General features: G+C 37.4%; 1 protein-coding gene and 1 pseudogene across 1 annotated transcript; one reads left to right on the top strand and one right to left on the bottom strand.

Moving 5' to 3' along the window:
* Positions 1 to 1,244: 1,244 nt before the first annotated feature.
* Positions 1,245 to 17,195, top strand: LOC142624922 (uncharacterized; annotated as a pseudogene).
* Positions 14,365 to 15,668, bottom strand: LOC142624039 (mitochondrial import receptor subunit TOM7-1-like). The gene has a single exon (XM_075797538.1). The coding sequence runs from the start codon at positions 15,544 to 15,546 to the stop codon at positions 15,322 to 15,324; it is 225 nt and encodes a 74-aa protein (XP_075653653.1). The 5' UTR covers positions 15,547 to 15,668; the 3' UTR covers positions 14,365 to 15,321.
* Positions 17,196 to 18,154: the final 959 nt, after the last annotated feature.

Genomic DNA, 18,154 nt, shown 5'->3' with positions numbered 1-18,154 from the left:
ATGACTCAAGTGCTTAAGCCTTTTATGGGAAAATTGCTGGTTGTGTATTTTGATAATATCCTCATTTATAGTAAGTCTAGGGAGCAACACTTAGGCCATCTAACTCAAGTTTGTACAACCCTTAGGAAGGAGAGTTTATATGGTAACCTCAAGAAGTGCTCTTTCTTTACAGATAAAGTTGTCTTCCTAGGTTTCATAGTGTCATCTGAAGGAGTTTCTGCCGACCCCCAGAAGGTTCAAGCCATTATGGATTGGCCCGAGCCTAAAACTATACATGAGATTCGAAGCTTTCATGGGCTCGCTTCCTTTTATCGCCGATTCATCAAAGGATTTAGTACCATTATGTCCCCCATCACTGACTGCTTAAAACATGAGGAGTTTATTTGGACAAAAGCTGCTACTAAGGCCTTCAAGGAGGTGAAACAGAAGATGACTGAGGCACCTGTCATGCGTCTCCCTGATTTCACCAAGCCTTTTGAAGTGGAATGTGATGCCTCAGGTATTGGCATAGGGGGAGTACTTAGTCAAGAGCGCCACCCAATTGCCTATTTCAGTGAGAAGTTGAATGATGCTAAGCAAAAGTACTCCACATATGACAAAGAATTTTATGCCATTGTACGAGCTCTTTGGCATTGGCGCCATTACTTGTTGTCTCGAGAGTTTATTATCTGCTCTGATCATGAAGCTTTGCGCTATCTCAATTCCCAAAAGAAGCTAAATTTTAGGCACGGTAGTTGGGTTGAATTTCTACAACGCTACTACTTTGTGGTGAAACATAGGGCAGGAGTTGAGAATAAGGCTACTGATGCACTGAGTCGAAGAGTGTCTTTGCTCTCAGTCATGAGTGTTAAGGTCACTGGGTTTGAACGACTTAAGGATGACTATCAGTCATGCCAAGATTTTGGGGAGCTCTACACTAGCCTAAGTAATGCTTCACACCCCGTCTTGGATGATTATACCCTTCAAGATGGTTACTTGTTCAAAGCCAACAAGTTGTGTATCCCTCGGTCGTCAGTGAGAGATTTTCTAGTTTGGGAGATACATGCAGGAGGCCTTGCAGGTCATTTGGCCGAGACAAGACAATTGAGGAAGTGGAACGTCAATTCTATTGGCCTGGTCTTAAGAGGGGCGTTGCTAAGATAGTTGGTCAGTGTCGTACATGTCAACTAGCCAAACATCGCAAGCAAAACACTGGTCTATACACGCCTTTACCTGTGCCAGATCGCCCGTGGTAGGACGTGAGTATGGACTTTGTGCTAGGTTTGCCCCGCACCTTTAGGAAGCATGATTCTATCCTAGTAGTTGTTGATCGCTTCTCTAAGATGGCTCATTTCCTACCATGTTCTAAGACTTCTGATGCTTCTAAAATTGCAAAGCTTTACTTTGATGAGATTGTCAAGCTTTATGGTCTCTCCAAAACCATAGTGTCTGATAGGGATGTTCGCTTCATGAGTTATTTTTGGAAGACCTTGTGGCATTTAGTAGGCATCAAATTGAAATTTTCCACGGCATTTCATCCTCAAACTGATGGTCAAACGGAGGTGGTTAATCGTAGCCTAGGGAACCTCCTTCGGTGTCTAGTGGGTGAAGCCAATCAAAATTGGGATTCAATTCTTCCTATAGCCCAACTTGCATATAATAGCTCTGTCAACAGGTCTATAGGCGTTAGTCCTTTTGAGGTTGTGCATGGATATACACCTAGGAAGCCCTTAGATCTTTTGCCCATGTCCCCACACGTTAGGATTTCTGAATCTGCTGAGGCATTCGCACGACATGTTCATGATTTGCATACTGAGATTCACAAAAAAATTCAGGTAAGTAATTCTCAATATAAAATTCATCCTGATACTCATCGGCGTCGTGCAGAGTTTCAGGCAGGAGATTATGTCATGATTTGTACCCGACCTGAACGGTTTCCCTCTGGGACCGTTAAGAAATTGCAGGCTCGTAGTGCTGGTCCATTCAAGGTATTGAAACGCATGGGCCCAAATGCATATGTCATTGACCTTCCTCATGATTATGGTATTAGCTCCTCCTTTAATATTGAGGATCTAGTTGCTTATAAAAGCCCTACAGTTATTCCTGATACTCCTTTTGATGAACCTTTGCTTAATCCTATTGATGCCCCTATGCCTACCCCTTTACCCTTAAATTTGCCATATGCACATAAAGAATCTATTGATGCTATTTTAGATGAGCAAATTGTTTCTACCAGGGATGGAGGAGTTCACCGTTTCCTAGTTCGGTGGCGCGGGCGACCAGATTCTGATTGCACATGGATTACTAAAGATGAGCTACAGCGACTGGATCCTGACTTACTGGAGTACTATCAGAGCTCTTCAGCTTTCCACTCGACGGGGTCAAGTTCCTCTCACTCGGGGGGAGTTGGTGCGGACACAAGATATAGGCCCCCAATTATACACACGTATGGGAGGAAGAGCAAAAAGAAGACGGCCCAACCTGTGGCCTTATGGATGGAGCCTATTAGTTATTGGGCTTGAGATTAAGCAAGCCCGAACATTTAATAATTAGAGTTTTGTGTTGTTAGTTATTTAAACACTTTTTCTGATTATTGTAAGACAGCTTTTGACAATTATAAAAAAAAACGTTTGTTCTCTTTTACACTGGTGCCGACTCCAGTTTGCTTGGTGTTGACTCCAAGCAGCCCTTAGGTGCTGACTCCTAAGGTTTATCCTATCATTTTTCTGCTCTATTATACTATTGTGGTTGTCCTACGTCACATGCCACAGCATATGGCAAATCCCTATTGTCATTCGTTTCACACGTATGTGTATCTAGTTGCATGTCTTTGGAATTCACGTCGAACTGTCTTTTTCTCAAGCATATCCTGTTGTTTCGGAATGGCTCGTGCTAGTTGGGATCATAATGCTACTCATACCAGTGGCTTGGTTAGGCTGTGCTCTTAGAGGCATGGATTCCTTCTTACGCATGGGGAAAACATCCTTCTTCTCAGTAATATGGTTCAGCATTTTCTCAGTAATTGCTATGGTTGGGATACTCAAGTTTCTTGTTGTTTTGGTAAGTCCTGTTTATGTTTGAGTTAGCAACAAAATCTCAGTGCTTCATTTGTTTATAGGTGTTCTGGTTGGACTCAAATTTTAAAATATTTTTTGAAAGATAATATACTTTTATTTTTCAGTCCCATTTTCCCCTTTGCAATTCATTTATTTATTGTTGTTAAGGTCAGACCAAAAATAAAAGGATTGATGATTTTCTTAAGAATCCCAATTTTCTGAATTTATTTTTGATAACCCAAAAGGAGAATGCAGTCAAATACAGTCAGATACCCAAAAGACATTCATGTGACTTTGTTGCCATATCAGCTAGTTTGGCAACCTCTACAAAAAGTTTACAATTAACAGCATGGATACTAAAATTTAACCCCTCTTATTGAAGGTATCTTAAATCCTCATCCTAAACTGTACAAAACCATGGTAGCACCTTCTTGCTCCTGATGTTCTGTATTTATAAATTAGGGGCGCCTTGGATACCCCCCTTGGTAAATAATGACTTCAATCTGGTTATATTTTTAAGTATTCTTACTCTTTATATCTGCCTTATTGAAATTTATTGTGTCGAAGTGGAAGCCAGTATGTGAAAAAATGTCATATCGTATTGAAAAAAAAAGATGCATCATGTCAAAGATTCCTGAATGCAGTTCTGTACCGTCAGTGCGTCATGGCTCTCTTTTATGTTTTGTGGATGTATTTTGGAATCTCGGTGATGGTTTTGCCACTCATGTGCTCTTTTATATTTGAAAATGGTAGTCCCATTCAATTTCAATGAGGCATTTAAATCCTTACTTACTACAATGAAGGATTTTGGAGTGAAAAAGCTTGATGCACTGGATTGGTTTCATGTGAGTGAGCAGTCTAACTGGAATTTTGATTTCAAATGATTTCTTACTATATGGCTTACTTGGGTGTTATGAATTTGGAATCGGCGCCAAGTTCGAAATTTGGAGGGATGCTTTAGAATATAAAGGATTTTGGTTAAGTAAGACTAAAATAGATTACATGGAGTGTATGTTTAGTACAACTAGAAACAAAGATGAAGAAGTTGTAAAATTGATAGTGTAGAGATAGTAAAGAGTGAGCGCTTGTAATACCTTGGATAAATTATTCATAAGGATAGAGAGAATGTCGAGGATGTGAATCATAGGATAAAAGCATGGCAGATGAAGTGGAGAAGTTCATCACCAGTATTGCGTAATCATAAAATCTCGATTAAGTTAAAAGGAAAAAGTTAGAAGTTGCTAGAAGACTAGTTATGCTTTATGATGTTGATATTGTTGGAAATAAAACAAACTACTGATGGGCCCTTCTTCAGTTACTCTCACAAATATCCACACACTACTTAGTGTGTAGAAAAGACTCACACTCACAAATTAAATAAAGAGAGAGAGAGTGGAGAGGGAAGAGTTAGAACTCTTTAAGGTTTTGTATTTCTCAACTCTTGCATAGAATTTGACGGATGAATGGGTTTATATAGTACACCATCCAACCTTTAACTCTCACTACATTTATTTTCTAACTCTTATATTCATAAATCTCACACATAACTTCAATAAACTTCCCACTACATTAACTTATGAAACTCACTTATTTATGAAGGACTAATTACAAACAAGTTTAACTTCTAACATCCCCCCTTAAACTTGTTTTCTTGATTACTCCAAGTAAGGCTCGCAGCTTGTTGAATGTGTCATACTTGAGTGGTTTAGTGAGTATATCTGCAACCTGATCATGTGACTTCACGAACTCAAGATGAACTTCTTTTCTTGCAATACATTCTCGAATAAAATGATACCTTGTGTCGATGTGCTTGCTTCGGTCATGAAAGACTGGATTCTTTGCAAGAGCTAGTGCAGACTTATTGTCCATAAATATCTTCGTAGCTTCTTCTTGGAACATTTGCAACTCTTTCAATAAACTTCTAAGCCACTTTGCATGACAAACACTGGAGGTAGCAGCAACGTACTCAGCTTCACAAGTGGAAAGCGTCACGATTGGCTGCTTTTTGGACGTCCATGTAAATGCAGTATTACCCATATAGAATACAAAACCAGTAGTACTCTTTCTATCATCCGTATCTCCGGCCCAATCACTATCACTGTAGCCAACAAGTTTAAAATCTTTAGAGGGTGAATACAACAGTCCATAATCCAGTGTACCTTTTAAATAGCGAAGAATTCTCTTGGCAGTCTTCAAATGAGTCATCGTCGGTGCTTCCATGTAACGACTAACTAGTCCAACGCCAAAAAGAATGTTTGGTCTTGTGCATGTTAGATACCTCAGACTTCCGATCAAACTTTTGAAATATGTTGGATTAACCTTCTCTTCATCAACATGATTTGACAACTTCACTCCACATTCTACAGGGGTGCTAACTGGATTGGAATTTAACATCTCAAACTTCTCGAGAATATCCTTCGCATAACCTTCTTGGGAAATAAAAATCCCATCCTCCATTTGCTTCACTTCAATGCCAAGATAATAGGCCATAAGTCCAATATCTGTCATTTCAAACTCCTTAGTCATTGCTTTCTTGAAGTCTTCAAACATACTTGGATTGTTGCCTGTAAAAATCAAATCATCTACATACAGACAAACAATTAAGATATCTCCATTTGTATGCACCTTATAATAAAGCGCATGTTCATGTGAGCATTTAGAAAACCCATTAACCTGGAAGTATTTGTCAATTCTACTATTCCAAGCTCTTGGTGCTTGTTTTAGGCCATATAGAGCTTTCTTTAACTTCAAAACTTTATCTTCTTGCCCCTCTACAACATAGCCTATAGGCTGCTCAACATAAAGTTCTTCCTCAAGGTAGCCATTCAAAAATGCGGATTTTACATCCATTTGGAAAATTCTCCATTGATTTTGGTGCTAAAGAAATTAGCAATCGTATAGTTTCCAAACGAGCAACTGGGGCAAATACCTCATCATAATCAACACCTTGCTGTTGACTATACCCTTTCACCACCAATCTTGCTTTGTATCTCTCTACCTCTCCTTTTGCATTCTTTTTCAACTTGTACAACCATTTTACACCAATTGTCTTCTTTCCGCTTGGAAGAGTTGCAAGCTCCCATGTATCATTCTTCTTTATTGCCTTGATCTCTTCATCCATAGCATTTCTCCATTTTTGTCTACTTCTTTGCTTCTTCAAATCCCGTAGGTTCACAATCAGCAACAGACAAAAAAGTGTTACATCATCAGTAATCTCTGTTGAATCATAAAGATCCTGGATATTTCTCATTTTTCTTGGTCTTTCACTAGAACTTCCTTCTAGTAAAGATGATGATGATGGACTTTCATGAATGAGAGATGATGCTGCTGGTGATGGAGGTGGAGTGGTAGGCTCTTCCTGAACTTCATTCCCTTGATCTTCCTCTTCAGTTTGAGGAAAGAAATCATACTTCTCCTCTTCTTGGGTACTCCAATCCCATGTGCCTTCTTCATCGAATTCCACATCTCGACTAACAATGACTTTTCAAGTACTCGGATTATAAAGCTTATAGCCCTTAGAGCTTGGATCATAGCCAATGAACACATACTTCTTGCTTTTATCATCTAGCTTGGATCTCTCTTGATCTGGTACATGTGCATATGCAATGCTCCCAAACACACGAAGATGGGAAACTGTAGGCTTCTTCCTACTCCAAGCTTGTTGTGGGGTTTTTCCTTGTACACTTCTTGTGGGGCAACGATTGGACAAATAGATTGCACAATCTATAGCTTCAGCCCAAAATTCTTTAGGCATTTTCTTGCTCTTCAACATGCTTCTGGCCATATTAAGAATTGAGCGATTCTTTCTTTCTGCTACACATTCGTTGTGGTGACCTTGAAATCTCAAGGGCGGCGAATCCCATTTGCTTCACAAAATTCTTTGAATTCATTTGATGTGAATTCGCCTCCTCTATCGATCTTAAGGCCTTAATTTCATGACCACTCTGCTTTTCTACAAATGCCTTAAATTTCTTAAATGCACCAAATGCTTCGATTTCGCTTCAAAAAATAAACCCATGTTTTTCTACTAAAATCATCAATAAAGAGAAGAAAGTAGTTACTTTTACCAAGTGATGATGGCTTGATAGGTCCACACACATCAGTATGAACAAGTTGCAATGGCTTGGTTGATCTTGTACTAGCTTCTTTTGGAAAGCTTTTCCTTGATTGCTTGCCAAGGAGACATCCTTCACAAAGCTTGGTTAGGATGCTCAATGGAAGGCAATCCTCTCACCATCTTCATCTTTGTCAACAACTGTAGTCCTCCAAAGTTTAAATGCCCAAATCTTAGATGCCAAAGCCAAGAAGAATCTTTAAAACAAGCCTTCGACATCTAATAGCATCGGTTTGAATATTTAACAAGAACATTCTATTTCTTGTCATAGGCACATTAGCTATCACATTATTTCGATGATCCCTTATTAAGCAACTATAATCTTTCAACTGGATATCATAGTCTTTCTCAAGAAGTTGTCACAAGCTCAAAATATTAGTTTTCATGCTTGGCACATAATATACATCAGAAATAAATTGATGATCTCCATTCTTTAAACGGATAAGAATTTTACCTATTCCCTTCACTGAAACTTTGGATGAGTCACCAAAGGTAACACTCCCGACCACCGATTCATCAATCTCCATAAACATCCTTTTATTCCCACACATATGGTTGCTAGCACCAGAGTCAAGATACCACGCACCATTTTCTTCTTTGCCTTCTCCTTTGTATGCCAACAACAAAGTCGGCTCCACTTCTTCATTTTTATCTTCAACATAGTTAGCTTTCTCCTTAATAGTGTTAGCAGCATTTTTACATTCAGAAGCATAATGCCCATACTTTTGACAATTATAACATTTGATATTAGACTTATCATACCTTCTTTTATATGGTCTTGAGAAACTTCATCTTCCATGATCTCTTGTGGATTTTGAAGTTTGACCTCTCTCTTCATAATTGGGAGAGTTTTGACCATTTCTTCCTCCAGATCCTCTCCCTCTACCACGTCCATGTCCTCGGCCTCTTTGGCTACTTTCACGCCAACCTTTCTCATTCAAGGTGAGCTTTGCTTGTAGGACTTGCTCCAAAGGCTCTTGCTTCTTCTTATTAAGCCTTTCTTCATGGGCTTGTAATGATCCCATGAGTTGGTCAATGGTCACTGACTCCAAGTCTTTTGATTCCTCAATCGCCACAATGATATAGTCAAACTTAGAAGTTAATGACCGTAGAATTTTTTCTACCACACGGACATCATCCAAGTTCTCACCATATCTCTTCAATTGATTTACAATTGCCAACACCCTTGAAAAATAATCTGAAATAGATTCAGATTCTTTCATGTGCAAACCTTCAAACTCACCTCTCAATGTTTGAAGGCGAACTTTCTTCACTTTATCAACTCCCGTTAGAGAGTTTTTAAGAATCTCCCATGCTTGCTTGGATGAAGTTGCATTTGCAACTTTCTCGAACATAGTTTCATCCAAGCCTTGATAGATCAACGTAAGTGCTTGTTGATCTTTCTTTCGAGCTTTTTGCAAGGCTTCCTTTTGGTTTGGGGTTAAAGATTCTTCATCTTGTGACTCCACATAACCTTTCTCCACAATCTCCCACGCATCTTGGGATCCGAGCAACGCCTTCATTCGGATACTCCAATTTTCAAAGTTTTGTTTGGTAAGTCGAGGAAATTGGAATGACACCATCCCATTAGCAATAGCCATTCTCACCACGAACCGATTGGCTCTGATACCACTTTGTTGGAAATAAAACAAACTACTGATGGGCCCTTCTTCAGTTACTCTCACAAATATCCACACACTACTTAGTGTGTAGAAAAGACTCACACTCACAAATTAAATAAAGAGAGAGATAGTGGAGAGGGAAGAGTTAGAACTCTTTAAGGTTTTGTATTTCTCAACTCTTGCATTGAATTTGACGGATGAATGGGTTTATATAGTACACCATCCAACCTTTAACTCTCACTACATTTATTTTCTAACTCTTATATTCATAAATCTCACACATAACTTCAATAAACTTCCCACTACATTAACTTATGAAACTCACTTATTTATGAAGGACTAATTACAAACAAGTTTAACTTCTAACAGATATTGGGCTATTAAGAAGTAACATGTTCATGCAGTGAGTGTAGTTGAAATGAGAATTTTAAGATAGGAATGAAATGAAGAATTTCGTTTAAAGATAGGGAAGTTCGTATTGCTGATAGGATGAGATAGAGTTATTTGAGATGGTTTGATTAGTGCAAAGGAGAGAATTTGATGCACTAGTGAGAAAAAGTGATATGATTCTAGTTGAAGAAATAAAAAGAGTTACAGGAGGACCTAAAATAATATTGGTGGAAGTAGTAAAAAAGGACATGTTAATTAAAAAGGTGACAAAGAATATCGAATCTCCCTTTGGGCCAAAGTTACTTATATATATGGAGGAGACAGAGAGTAAGATGTTGGATATGTTAGAATGACAAAGAAGAATACATGTGGCGGACTCATATTAGTTTGTTGAGAAGCCATAATCGAGCCCAAATTTTTGGGACTAAGGCTTTATCATTGTTATACGTGTGTTATGATCATGAAATTAGGGCAATAGCTCTTTGGCCATAATCTTTTCAAAGAAGCTACTAATTAGGCTTGATCACCTAGTGAGTTGTTAAGTAGGATGGTTTTTTTTTTTTAGAGTTTCAACTTATAGCGTCTGCTCTTGATGGTACTAATATATATTCAGGTGATACTGTAGTTGCTATTTCTGGTTATGCAGTCCTTTATGCCTAGGCACATATCTATTCTCCTTTGGTTACTAGGAGTTGAACCTTGTGGATGCCACTTGTAACTCTTTTATGCTTTGACCAGGCTCAAACATGAATATAACCTCATGTAACCTTTCAAAAATTCAGGTGATAGCGTGATGCGGATTTCATGTGTAACATGTTACGCATGCAGCTAAAACACAAGAATGATGAAGTCTATATATATCTTTTCAGAATAGTTGGCATGACTTTATCTTTTTGTGGACTGCTTTTGTAGTTGTCACTTTCATAGAGTTTTTGTTAAGTTTTTTTCTGATTGTATTGTTAGTTTAGCTATTGTATCTTTCATATTCTTATATTCCTATTATGACTATCATGATTACTCAGGCCTTAGCTGCTCTTATTGGAGTTTTTGTTGGGTTCAATCTTGCAATTCTGGTTGTTGCCATTTCTGGAACTGTTTTCTTGTGGTTTTATGGAAGCTTTTGGACAACTGCATTTGTCATCTTCCTTGGAGGTGATTCTCTTACCTAACTTTGCTTGTTGATCTTCTTTTCTATTAGTTTGTTAAATAGTTAAACTGCTGGGGTTTAACATTGTTTCAAATTCAGGGTTGGCATTCATGTTGAGCTACGAACGCATTGCACTATTAATCACCACTGTGTATTCTATATACTGTGCTTGGGCATACGTTGGATGGCTTGGTTTGCTTATCGGTTTGAATTTCTCTTTTTTTTCGAGTGATGTTCTAATGGGTAAGTAAATTCTTAGTATTTTCTTTGGTGGTTTGCTTGTAAAATTAATAAACGTAAAATAATATGGGGTGCCTTACTTTGTTTTGTCTATAGACTTATTTAAATCATATAATAACTTTTTTTATAAAACAAAAATTTACAATAACTTATTTTGCAAGATAGATAAGGCCACGCTAATACGTTTCCTCATCTCTATATTCTGGTGAGATGGGAGCCTCCAATCCAAAATTGGCATAAGTTGTACGCTGATGGCATAGCACTTTGATGCCCTACGCTTGCCGGTTGTGGTGGACTCATGTAGAGACTGACATGGATATTGGATTAAAGGATTTGCCAGAGCTATAGGTTGAACTAATAGCTTAGAAGCTAAGTTAGGGGCTATCAAAATGGTTGAGCTTGAGAGTTGTAAAAAACAACTATCAATCTCAACCTTTAAATAAAAAAAATATTGCATTTGTATTGGATCTCAATTCTTACTTTATGTATTCTCCTCCTAATCCATGCAGTTGAATTAGGAATTGATGCCAAATCTGTTACCAACAATGATGATTCTAATGCTGACTTTGCACCAATTATTGATGATTGCAGGAGTCTCACGACCAAATTTCCCATCAATAAAGATTAACAACTGCTTTAGGAAACTAGTGCTTACGCTGAAGCTTAAATTAGGGAAAGGAGTTCAGCTTCAACAAGGTTTTCTTGTTTTAGACTTTATGCTTGTGGAGGTGTCCCAACTTTTGATAAGAGACATATATGGCTTGTACTATAATATATTTTGCTTTGAAATTGCCTCTGTTGGTACTAGCCTATTAGTCAGTTTCTATTTCTAATGATAATTCCTATTAAAATCATGTTATCTCAAAATTTTCAATTTTTCTGATCTAAGTGAGTCAAATTTAGAACTTATTACAAACAGATAAACTTATTCTTAAAGTTGTTTCCCCCCCCCCCCCCCCAGTCTGTTTGTTAACAACTTTTTCTTTTAGGTTTTAACTTATTAGAAAATTTGTACAGTTTCATAATTTTAGATATAATTATACTTTAACCAACTTTTAATAAGTAAACAAATAAGTTTTTAAAAAAATCATCCAAACAAGTGAACAACATTTTTTATTGAGGTAACATATTCGGATTGCTTTTGGGAAAAAAATATTCTCTTACGCTTAATTTACATTTTTACATAATATTTACCGTTGATGCGTGCATTTTAAAAGATGAAAAAAAAAATATTCACATTATTTAAATAAAAAAAAATTGTGAAATTTTGAGATGAATCAGTTGAACTTTCCCCAAATGTAAAATTACAAAAAAAACCTGCAAACTTCATTACAATTACCAAATCAACCCTATTTTATTAGTTCCATTCTTTATTATAACACATATATCAATTGCAATTGCCAATGGCCTTGTAGCCAAGTGGCACCCGGGTTCCTTTGTAACCGCTTGCTCAGGGGTTCTATCCCCCTCACTTACCAAGTAAAAAAAAAAAATCAATTGCAATTTGCAAATGGGTACTTTCCCATCTCTCTTTCAAGGCCATTCACTACCCAGAAGCTCTGTGCTGAACATAGAGACTTGGTGATAGTGGGGGCAAAGAAGGAACCACAAGAACAAAAAGCCAGACACTCATAGCTTTGTGCCCAAACCAGAAGAGGCTACTGAATTTTTCCCTGACGCTGTGCTCCTTAAAGAGGTGCTTTTTACACAAAATCCGTGTTCATTCTTTTTTTTTTTTTTTTAATTCACTTCTCCAGAGTGCTATAAAGGAAAAAAAAAAAAATAGTAGTTTTAGTCTTGGTTTAGTTGTATTTGAAAGTTGGGTTCTTTTACTTGATAGTTTTTTAATATGTCTGCTACTGATTCTGCTTGGGGTAAAAACTTAAAGTCTTAACTGAACATGCTATAGAATATAGCCATATACAAAAACCATGAATAATGTTTATAGTTTTTTCATTTACTTTAACAATAAATCTAGTGACATGAACATTTCCACAACTGTTGAGATACTTGTTGTGTTTGGTATACAAGAAAAGCGGTGTTACTGTATTAGTGATGGACTCATTTGAAAGTGATGTACTAGCCATAACTTTTCTTCCTTAAAAATTTTGAAGAAAGTTGTGAAGTTAGAATTTAATTGCTTGAGCTTGACTATCTCATAAATGTAAAACATGATGTTAGACTATTTAATTGGTGTTGTATGTAAATATTAAAAAATAAAAAATGGTGATGAACATGTTGATCATCTGTTGCTTCATTGCTCCTTTGCAACATTACGGTCCTTTTTGGTTAAATGTTTGTGGGTCAATGGGAGATGGTAAGGGAGATGATAGATGTGTACTCTAGTTGGCAAGTGCTTTTTTGTACAGATTTGGTTAAATGTTTGTGGGTCAATGGGAGATGCTATGGTAGTTACTGGTTGTGTACGATATATGGAAGATGAGAAATGCAATTTTGCATCAAGGCCAAATCCCTTCTGAAGAAAGATTGTTACTGAGTAACCTGCTGTGATTTAATTGGGGTTGGTATATATAATTTTAGCTGTGTGGTGCAGCCTGATAGGTTTGCTGCTTGTATTTTGAGTTGTTTGAGTGTTGCTCTTTGTGGCTCTTCTTGTGTTTTTACAAGCTACTTGCCCTGCTTTTGGTGTGTTGCAGGTCTTAGTCCTGCTGTTTCTGTGTTCTGTGCCGTAGGGTATGCCTTGCTTCTTGTGTAATGAGTTTTGCGCATTCTCAATCTTTGTATTCGTGACTTTGTTGCTCTAATTTCGTTTATTCTTGAGGGGATTGATTATCTTGTAACTTGAGTTCCTTGCGTTTTAGTAAATTTATCGTACTTACCAAAAAATATTTTGGCTTAGCCTAGATTTTATCTATATCTCTAAAGAGTGTGATAAGTCTTTTTTTTTCATTTAATTAGTTTTCTGGTTGATTTTGAGGTGGGAGTTTTACTTTGATTTTCAGAAGAAATTTCAGGATGGTAAATTTCTGCCTGAGTTTGCCGATGCTGAGGAACGTAAGTTGTTATCATAATTCAAATTAATTCTAGTTTCTTCTTCCTTTTTTCAAATATAAGGTCCTTTCTTCCCCCCCGATTATGCAGAGGTTTCAGTTGCTGAAATGATTGTTGATTTGCAGAAAATCTCTATGAAACTCCGATGCTTCAGCTGGAAAGCGAAATGGTTGTGGAACAAAGTGTGCTTTCACCTCAGTTGGCCAGTCCTTGCTAGATCGGTTATTTTCCTTTGGTTACTGAGATTTCCGGTGATAGAAATAGATATGTGTTTCTTATTTTCTTAGCATTCCAATAAATGAAGGGAATTTTTGTTTCTTTGGATCCCTGTATTTTGCGGGATGTGATTTGGTGCAAGCTGATCTAGATTGATCAAGGCAGCATTCCTTAACATTCTGTGATTTACTTTCATCTATTGAACCAGCTCTGTTTGTTAAATTTATTAATGAAAATTTGGGACCAGAATGTATTACCACTAAGAGAGGAGCTAATTATACATCCGTGAATAATTCTTTCCCTTGACTCTACAGTGCACCACTATGAAGTTGTTTATTTAACGGGATAATTACAATAAACTCACCTGGCCTGTTTTCCCTTTGCCTATCCATGGTTCAATCATTTACACTTTGCCCACTTGAGGTACCTTCCGTCAGGGATCTATTACCCACCTCTGCCTTTGCCGTTAAAAAAACATATTTTTAGGAAAAAACAAACATAACAAAAATAAAAAAATTAGGGTTTTTAATTGCTTAAGAACTTCTATGAGAACAAAGTGAAGGAATAGCACACGAATCAAAGGGCTTAATGAAATCACTTTTAATCTATATCAATATCAACAATCTCATAAGAACTCAAAATTGTGAACTAGTTTTTACAAGAAGACCAACAATCTCAAAACAACCAGTAAGCAGCAACGTTATTAACAAAAGAGAGTGAGATAGAGATAAGCAATAACAACCAAAGAATGAGGTAAGAGAAATCCAGCCGTAGGTTTGGATTGTGGTAGATCAGCCATGGGTTTGGTGGCGTGGTGGCAACCCTAAGTGCTGCATGTGCCTCTCCTAATTCTCAGTCCTTTTCTACACAACCAAACACTACCAATCAAAGAAAGGGAACCCACCCCCAATTCCAACTTTAAACCCACTCCGAATCCCAACCACAGTACCCACTCTGAATCTCAACCACAGTAGCAAAACACTTGAATCATCAAATCCAAAAAATCAAGTATCTAAATTGCTAATAACCCACAAATTACCCAATCAACAACATATCATTTGGAGCTTGATCTTAGAAGAAACGAGTGGATTGATGGGTTGTGGCTTTAGTTGTTGTGGAGAATAAGTCAACTTCAGCGAAGGGCAAGCTTGGCAACACAGATTGACAACCACAGAGATTAGCGGAGATTGGAGATCGAAGTTAGAGATCTGATTTGGGAGATCGGAGTTGGAGATCGGCAGAGATTGAATTTGGGAGATCAACGAAGATCGGAGCTGGCAGATCAAAGATTAGAGATTAGTGGTGGATTTGCTTCTTCTCTCTCTGGAATTTTTTGATGGTTTGAAAATGAAATTGATTTTTATTTGGTAGTTTTTAAAACCGGTTGGGTTTTTTTTTATAATTCTAAAGATACACAAAATCCATAAGATAACAGATTAAAACCCAAACTGAAAACATGAAGATTTTGACAAATAGGCACCAACCCATGAAAGAAAATCCCAAATCCTAATCTGGGTATTGTAGAAAACTAGCCAGTAAGATCGATCAAACAAGGTTGAGGAGCTGAGCGAGATGGGGTTTGGGCTCGGAGTTCATGCCGATGATGATGACCAAAGGAATGAAACCATAGTGGGTGACGACCTTGGCCTTCTTCAAGGCCCAAGTGCTCCACTCCTTGAAGCTCTCACCAATGGATTTTTCCTCTACAGAGCCCTTCAAGGCCTTGCCGCTCGCTTTGCCCTTGCTCTTCAATGAAACCCTAGACGCCATTGACTTTTCTGGGTTGTTTGTTTCTCTCTTGTTGTAGTTGTGGTGGTACGTGTTTCGTGTCAAACCGGTTGGGTTTTTGGATTATCTTTTTTTGTTTTTTGAATAATGGATTATCTTTTTTTAGAACTTTAGAACTATAGCATAGTTGATGTGTGTGCCTTCACTTTGTTCTCATAGAAGTTCTTAAGCAATCAAAAATTTTAACTATTTGATTTTTGTTATGTTTGTTTTTTCTTAAAAATATGTTTTTCTAACTGCAAAGGGAGAGGTGGGTAACAGATCCCTGACAGAAGGTACCTCAGGTGGGCAAAGTGTAAATAATTGAACCACGGGTAGGCAAAGTGAAAACAGGCCTAACCACAGGTAGGTTTACTGTAATTATTCCTTATTTAATTCATGAGATGCATGCAAAAGAGGTTGGGAGTGTTAATGAGAAGGTTCAAGGTGATCCCTTATACCTTTCTTTTTAGTCTACATTTCTTCTGAAGTCATATATGATAAAATTTCCATGAAAATTGATTTATTATTAGCTCATAGTATTTTCACCTTGTATGCTTCCTGGTTCTGCTTTACTGTCTTTTATGTTATAAATGGACTAAAACCTGTCAAAAGACGGGAGTTCAGATGAGTGATAAAATTTTAAGAAGCCTGGATGTTTTTGAAATGATGATAGTGACTCTGTTGAATCTTCCAGGGTGCTGAATTTAGCTTGTCTATGGTGATACAATCACTAGTTTGGATATCTGTGAGAACTGTTTGCACTCTTTGTTTTGCCTTTTGTTTCTTCACAACCAAAGGTAGTCTACTGTTACTATAAGAAAAGCAGGCAATGGAAACCTCTATGCAAGAATGACTTTTACAGACATTGAAATGATTGTTAGTAGTGTATAAAAGGTGTCATATCTGAAAATTAAAAATAGTTGTAAAAAAAAAAAGATTTACAGAATGAAAAGGCTTAAATTTCAGCCTCCTAAGTGTAGATTCAACTCTAGAGGGAAAAAAAGTCAGGTATTACTTTAATATAGGTCGTCATGTAGTAACTCATGACTTGATGTATATGTCCAAATTCAAGCAGAATTATTATTATTTTATTAAGTCACATATAAAATCTGCATTAGTATCTGATATTCGGGAAATGCTTGTTGCAGATTTTTTTAGGGAGAAGAAAGGCAAGATATGGAGAGTGAGTGCTTGGGGTATGAGAAGATTAGCTTACAAGATACAAAAAGCCAAGAATGCCCACTACATCTTAATGAACTTTGAGTTAGAAGCAAAATGGATTAATGATTTTAAGAGCATGCTGGACAGATGAAAGGGTCATTCGGCATCTTGTGATAAAGAGAGCTGAGGCGATCACAGATTGCCCTCCGCCTCCTGAGTTCCACACCCTGCGGGGAGATATGGATGATTATTATGAAGAGGAGGATGATATTGATTATGATGAAGAGGATGAGGAGGATGATGATGATGAGATTGATGGTCATGATGATGACTTCGAAGATGGGATTATTGTTGTCAAGGATGAGACTGAAGACAGATCTACTACCTTAAGAAATAAGGGAGGGAAAAGTCTGAGAGCTGAGAAAGTCAGTAGATAAATGTGTTTCCATGCGTGTAAATGTTGTTTTATGAAATGCTTCCTCTTTCAGAGAGGTTAATACAAAGATCTTCATTCGGGAAATAAATTTTTTTTTTTTTTTTATACAAAATAGAATTTCTACTCTAGCTTAATCTAAGTGTATATGTGTGTGAAGCTCCCTCCTGGAGACTTGAACCCCTGCTCTTGCTTCTCCCACACCTCACAAGTATTTATATTTGTAGAGTGACCACCGCTCCCAGAGGAAGCGGTGGTTATTCAAGAAATAAATGAACAAGTGTATATACACACACACACACATATACTTATCATAATTACTGTAGAGAGGGAATCTGAGATCAAGGTCGGTCAGCGGTGCAACCCTCAGGGGGATCCCGCCAATCAGCTTCCTTGCACCTTACGGGTTTACTGGCCCGTTGACTCGCACACATGTCAGACTCCTTGTTGATGACCTTGTTTCTTTTAAGAGGGTCTAAGGAGATGATTGTCTGGACCTTGGCTTCCTTGGTTGATTGAGATTGAAGTTGATTGTGAGCTTTAGGTTGACTACAATTGATTGCTCCAATGCAACTGTTGGTGGTAGTCGTACCAAGTTTAATTGAAGCAGCTATTGTTGAAGCTTGAATGTTCTTGCTAGAGGCCATTGAAGTTGGTAGCAAGATGATGAAGATTTTTTTCTTTGAAGGAGAATGAGATGAGAGGCAGAGAGGTCCCACTGGGCGTGCCAGAATTTGTAGATGACTAAATTTCTTAGTTCGAAATAAATCAAACAAGTAAAATAGTTTCACAAATGCGAATTTGTATTGATGAATATGTGGTACAATTCTCTGTAATTACAAAAGAGTGATCCTCTGATTCGATCTCCTTGAAAGATTTGTTGATTGGAATTGTGGTAATGTGATTTTGATTTGAACACAAGATATCCTTCAATTTGGCTGAGGAATGGATCGAAGATCTTTGAAACGGAATTACAACGAATCTCTAGCTATGAGCTTGTTAGAAATTCTTTGT

Source organism: Castanea sativa, chromosome 2, assembly GCF_040712315.1.
Source record: "Castanea sativa cultivar Marrone di Chiusa Pesio chromosome 2, ASM4071231v1".
Taxonomy (NCBI): domain Eukaryota; kingdom Viridiplantae; phylum Streptophyta; class Magnoliopsida; order Fagales; family Fagaceae; genus Castanea; species Castanea sativa.
Note: the sequence above shows the minus strand (reverse complement) of the source record. Positions and strands in the feature narration are given on the sequence as shown.

Coding starts and splice junctions, on each gene's coding strand:
- LOC142624039 (XM_075797538.1), bottom strand. CDS start 15,546: ATGGCGTCTAGGGTTTCATTGAAGAGCAAGGGCAAAGCGAGCGGCAAG.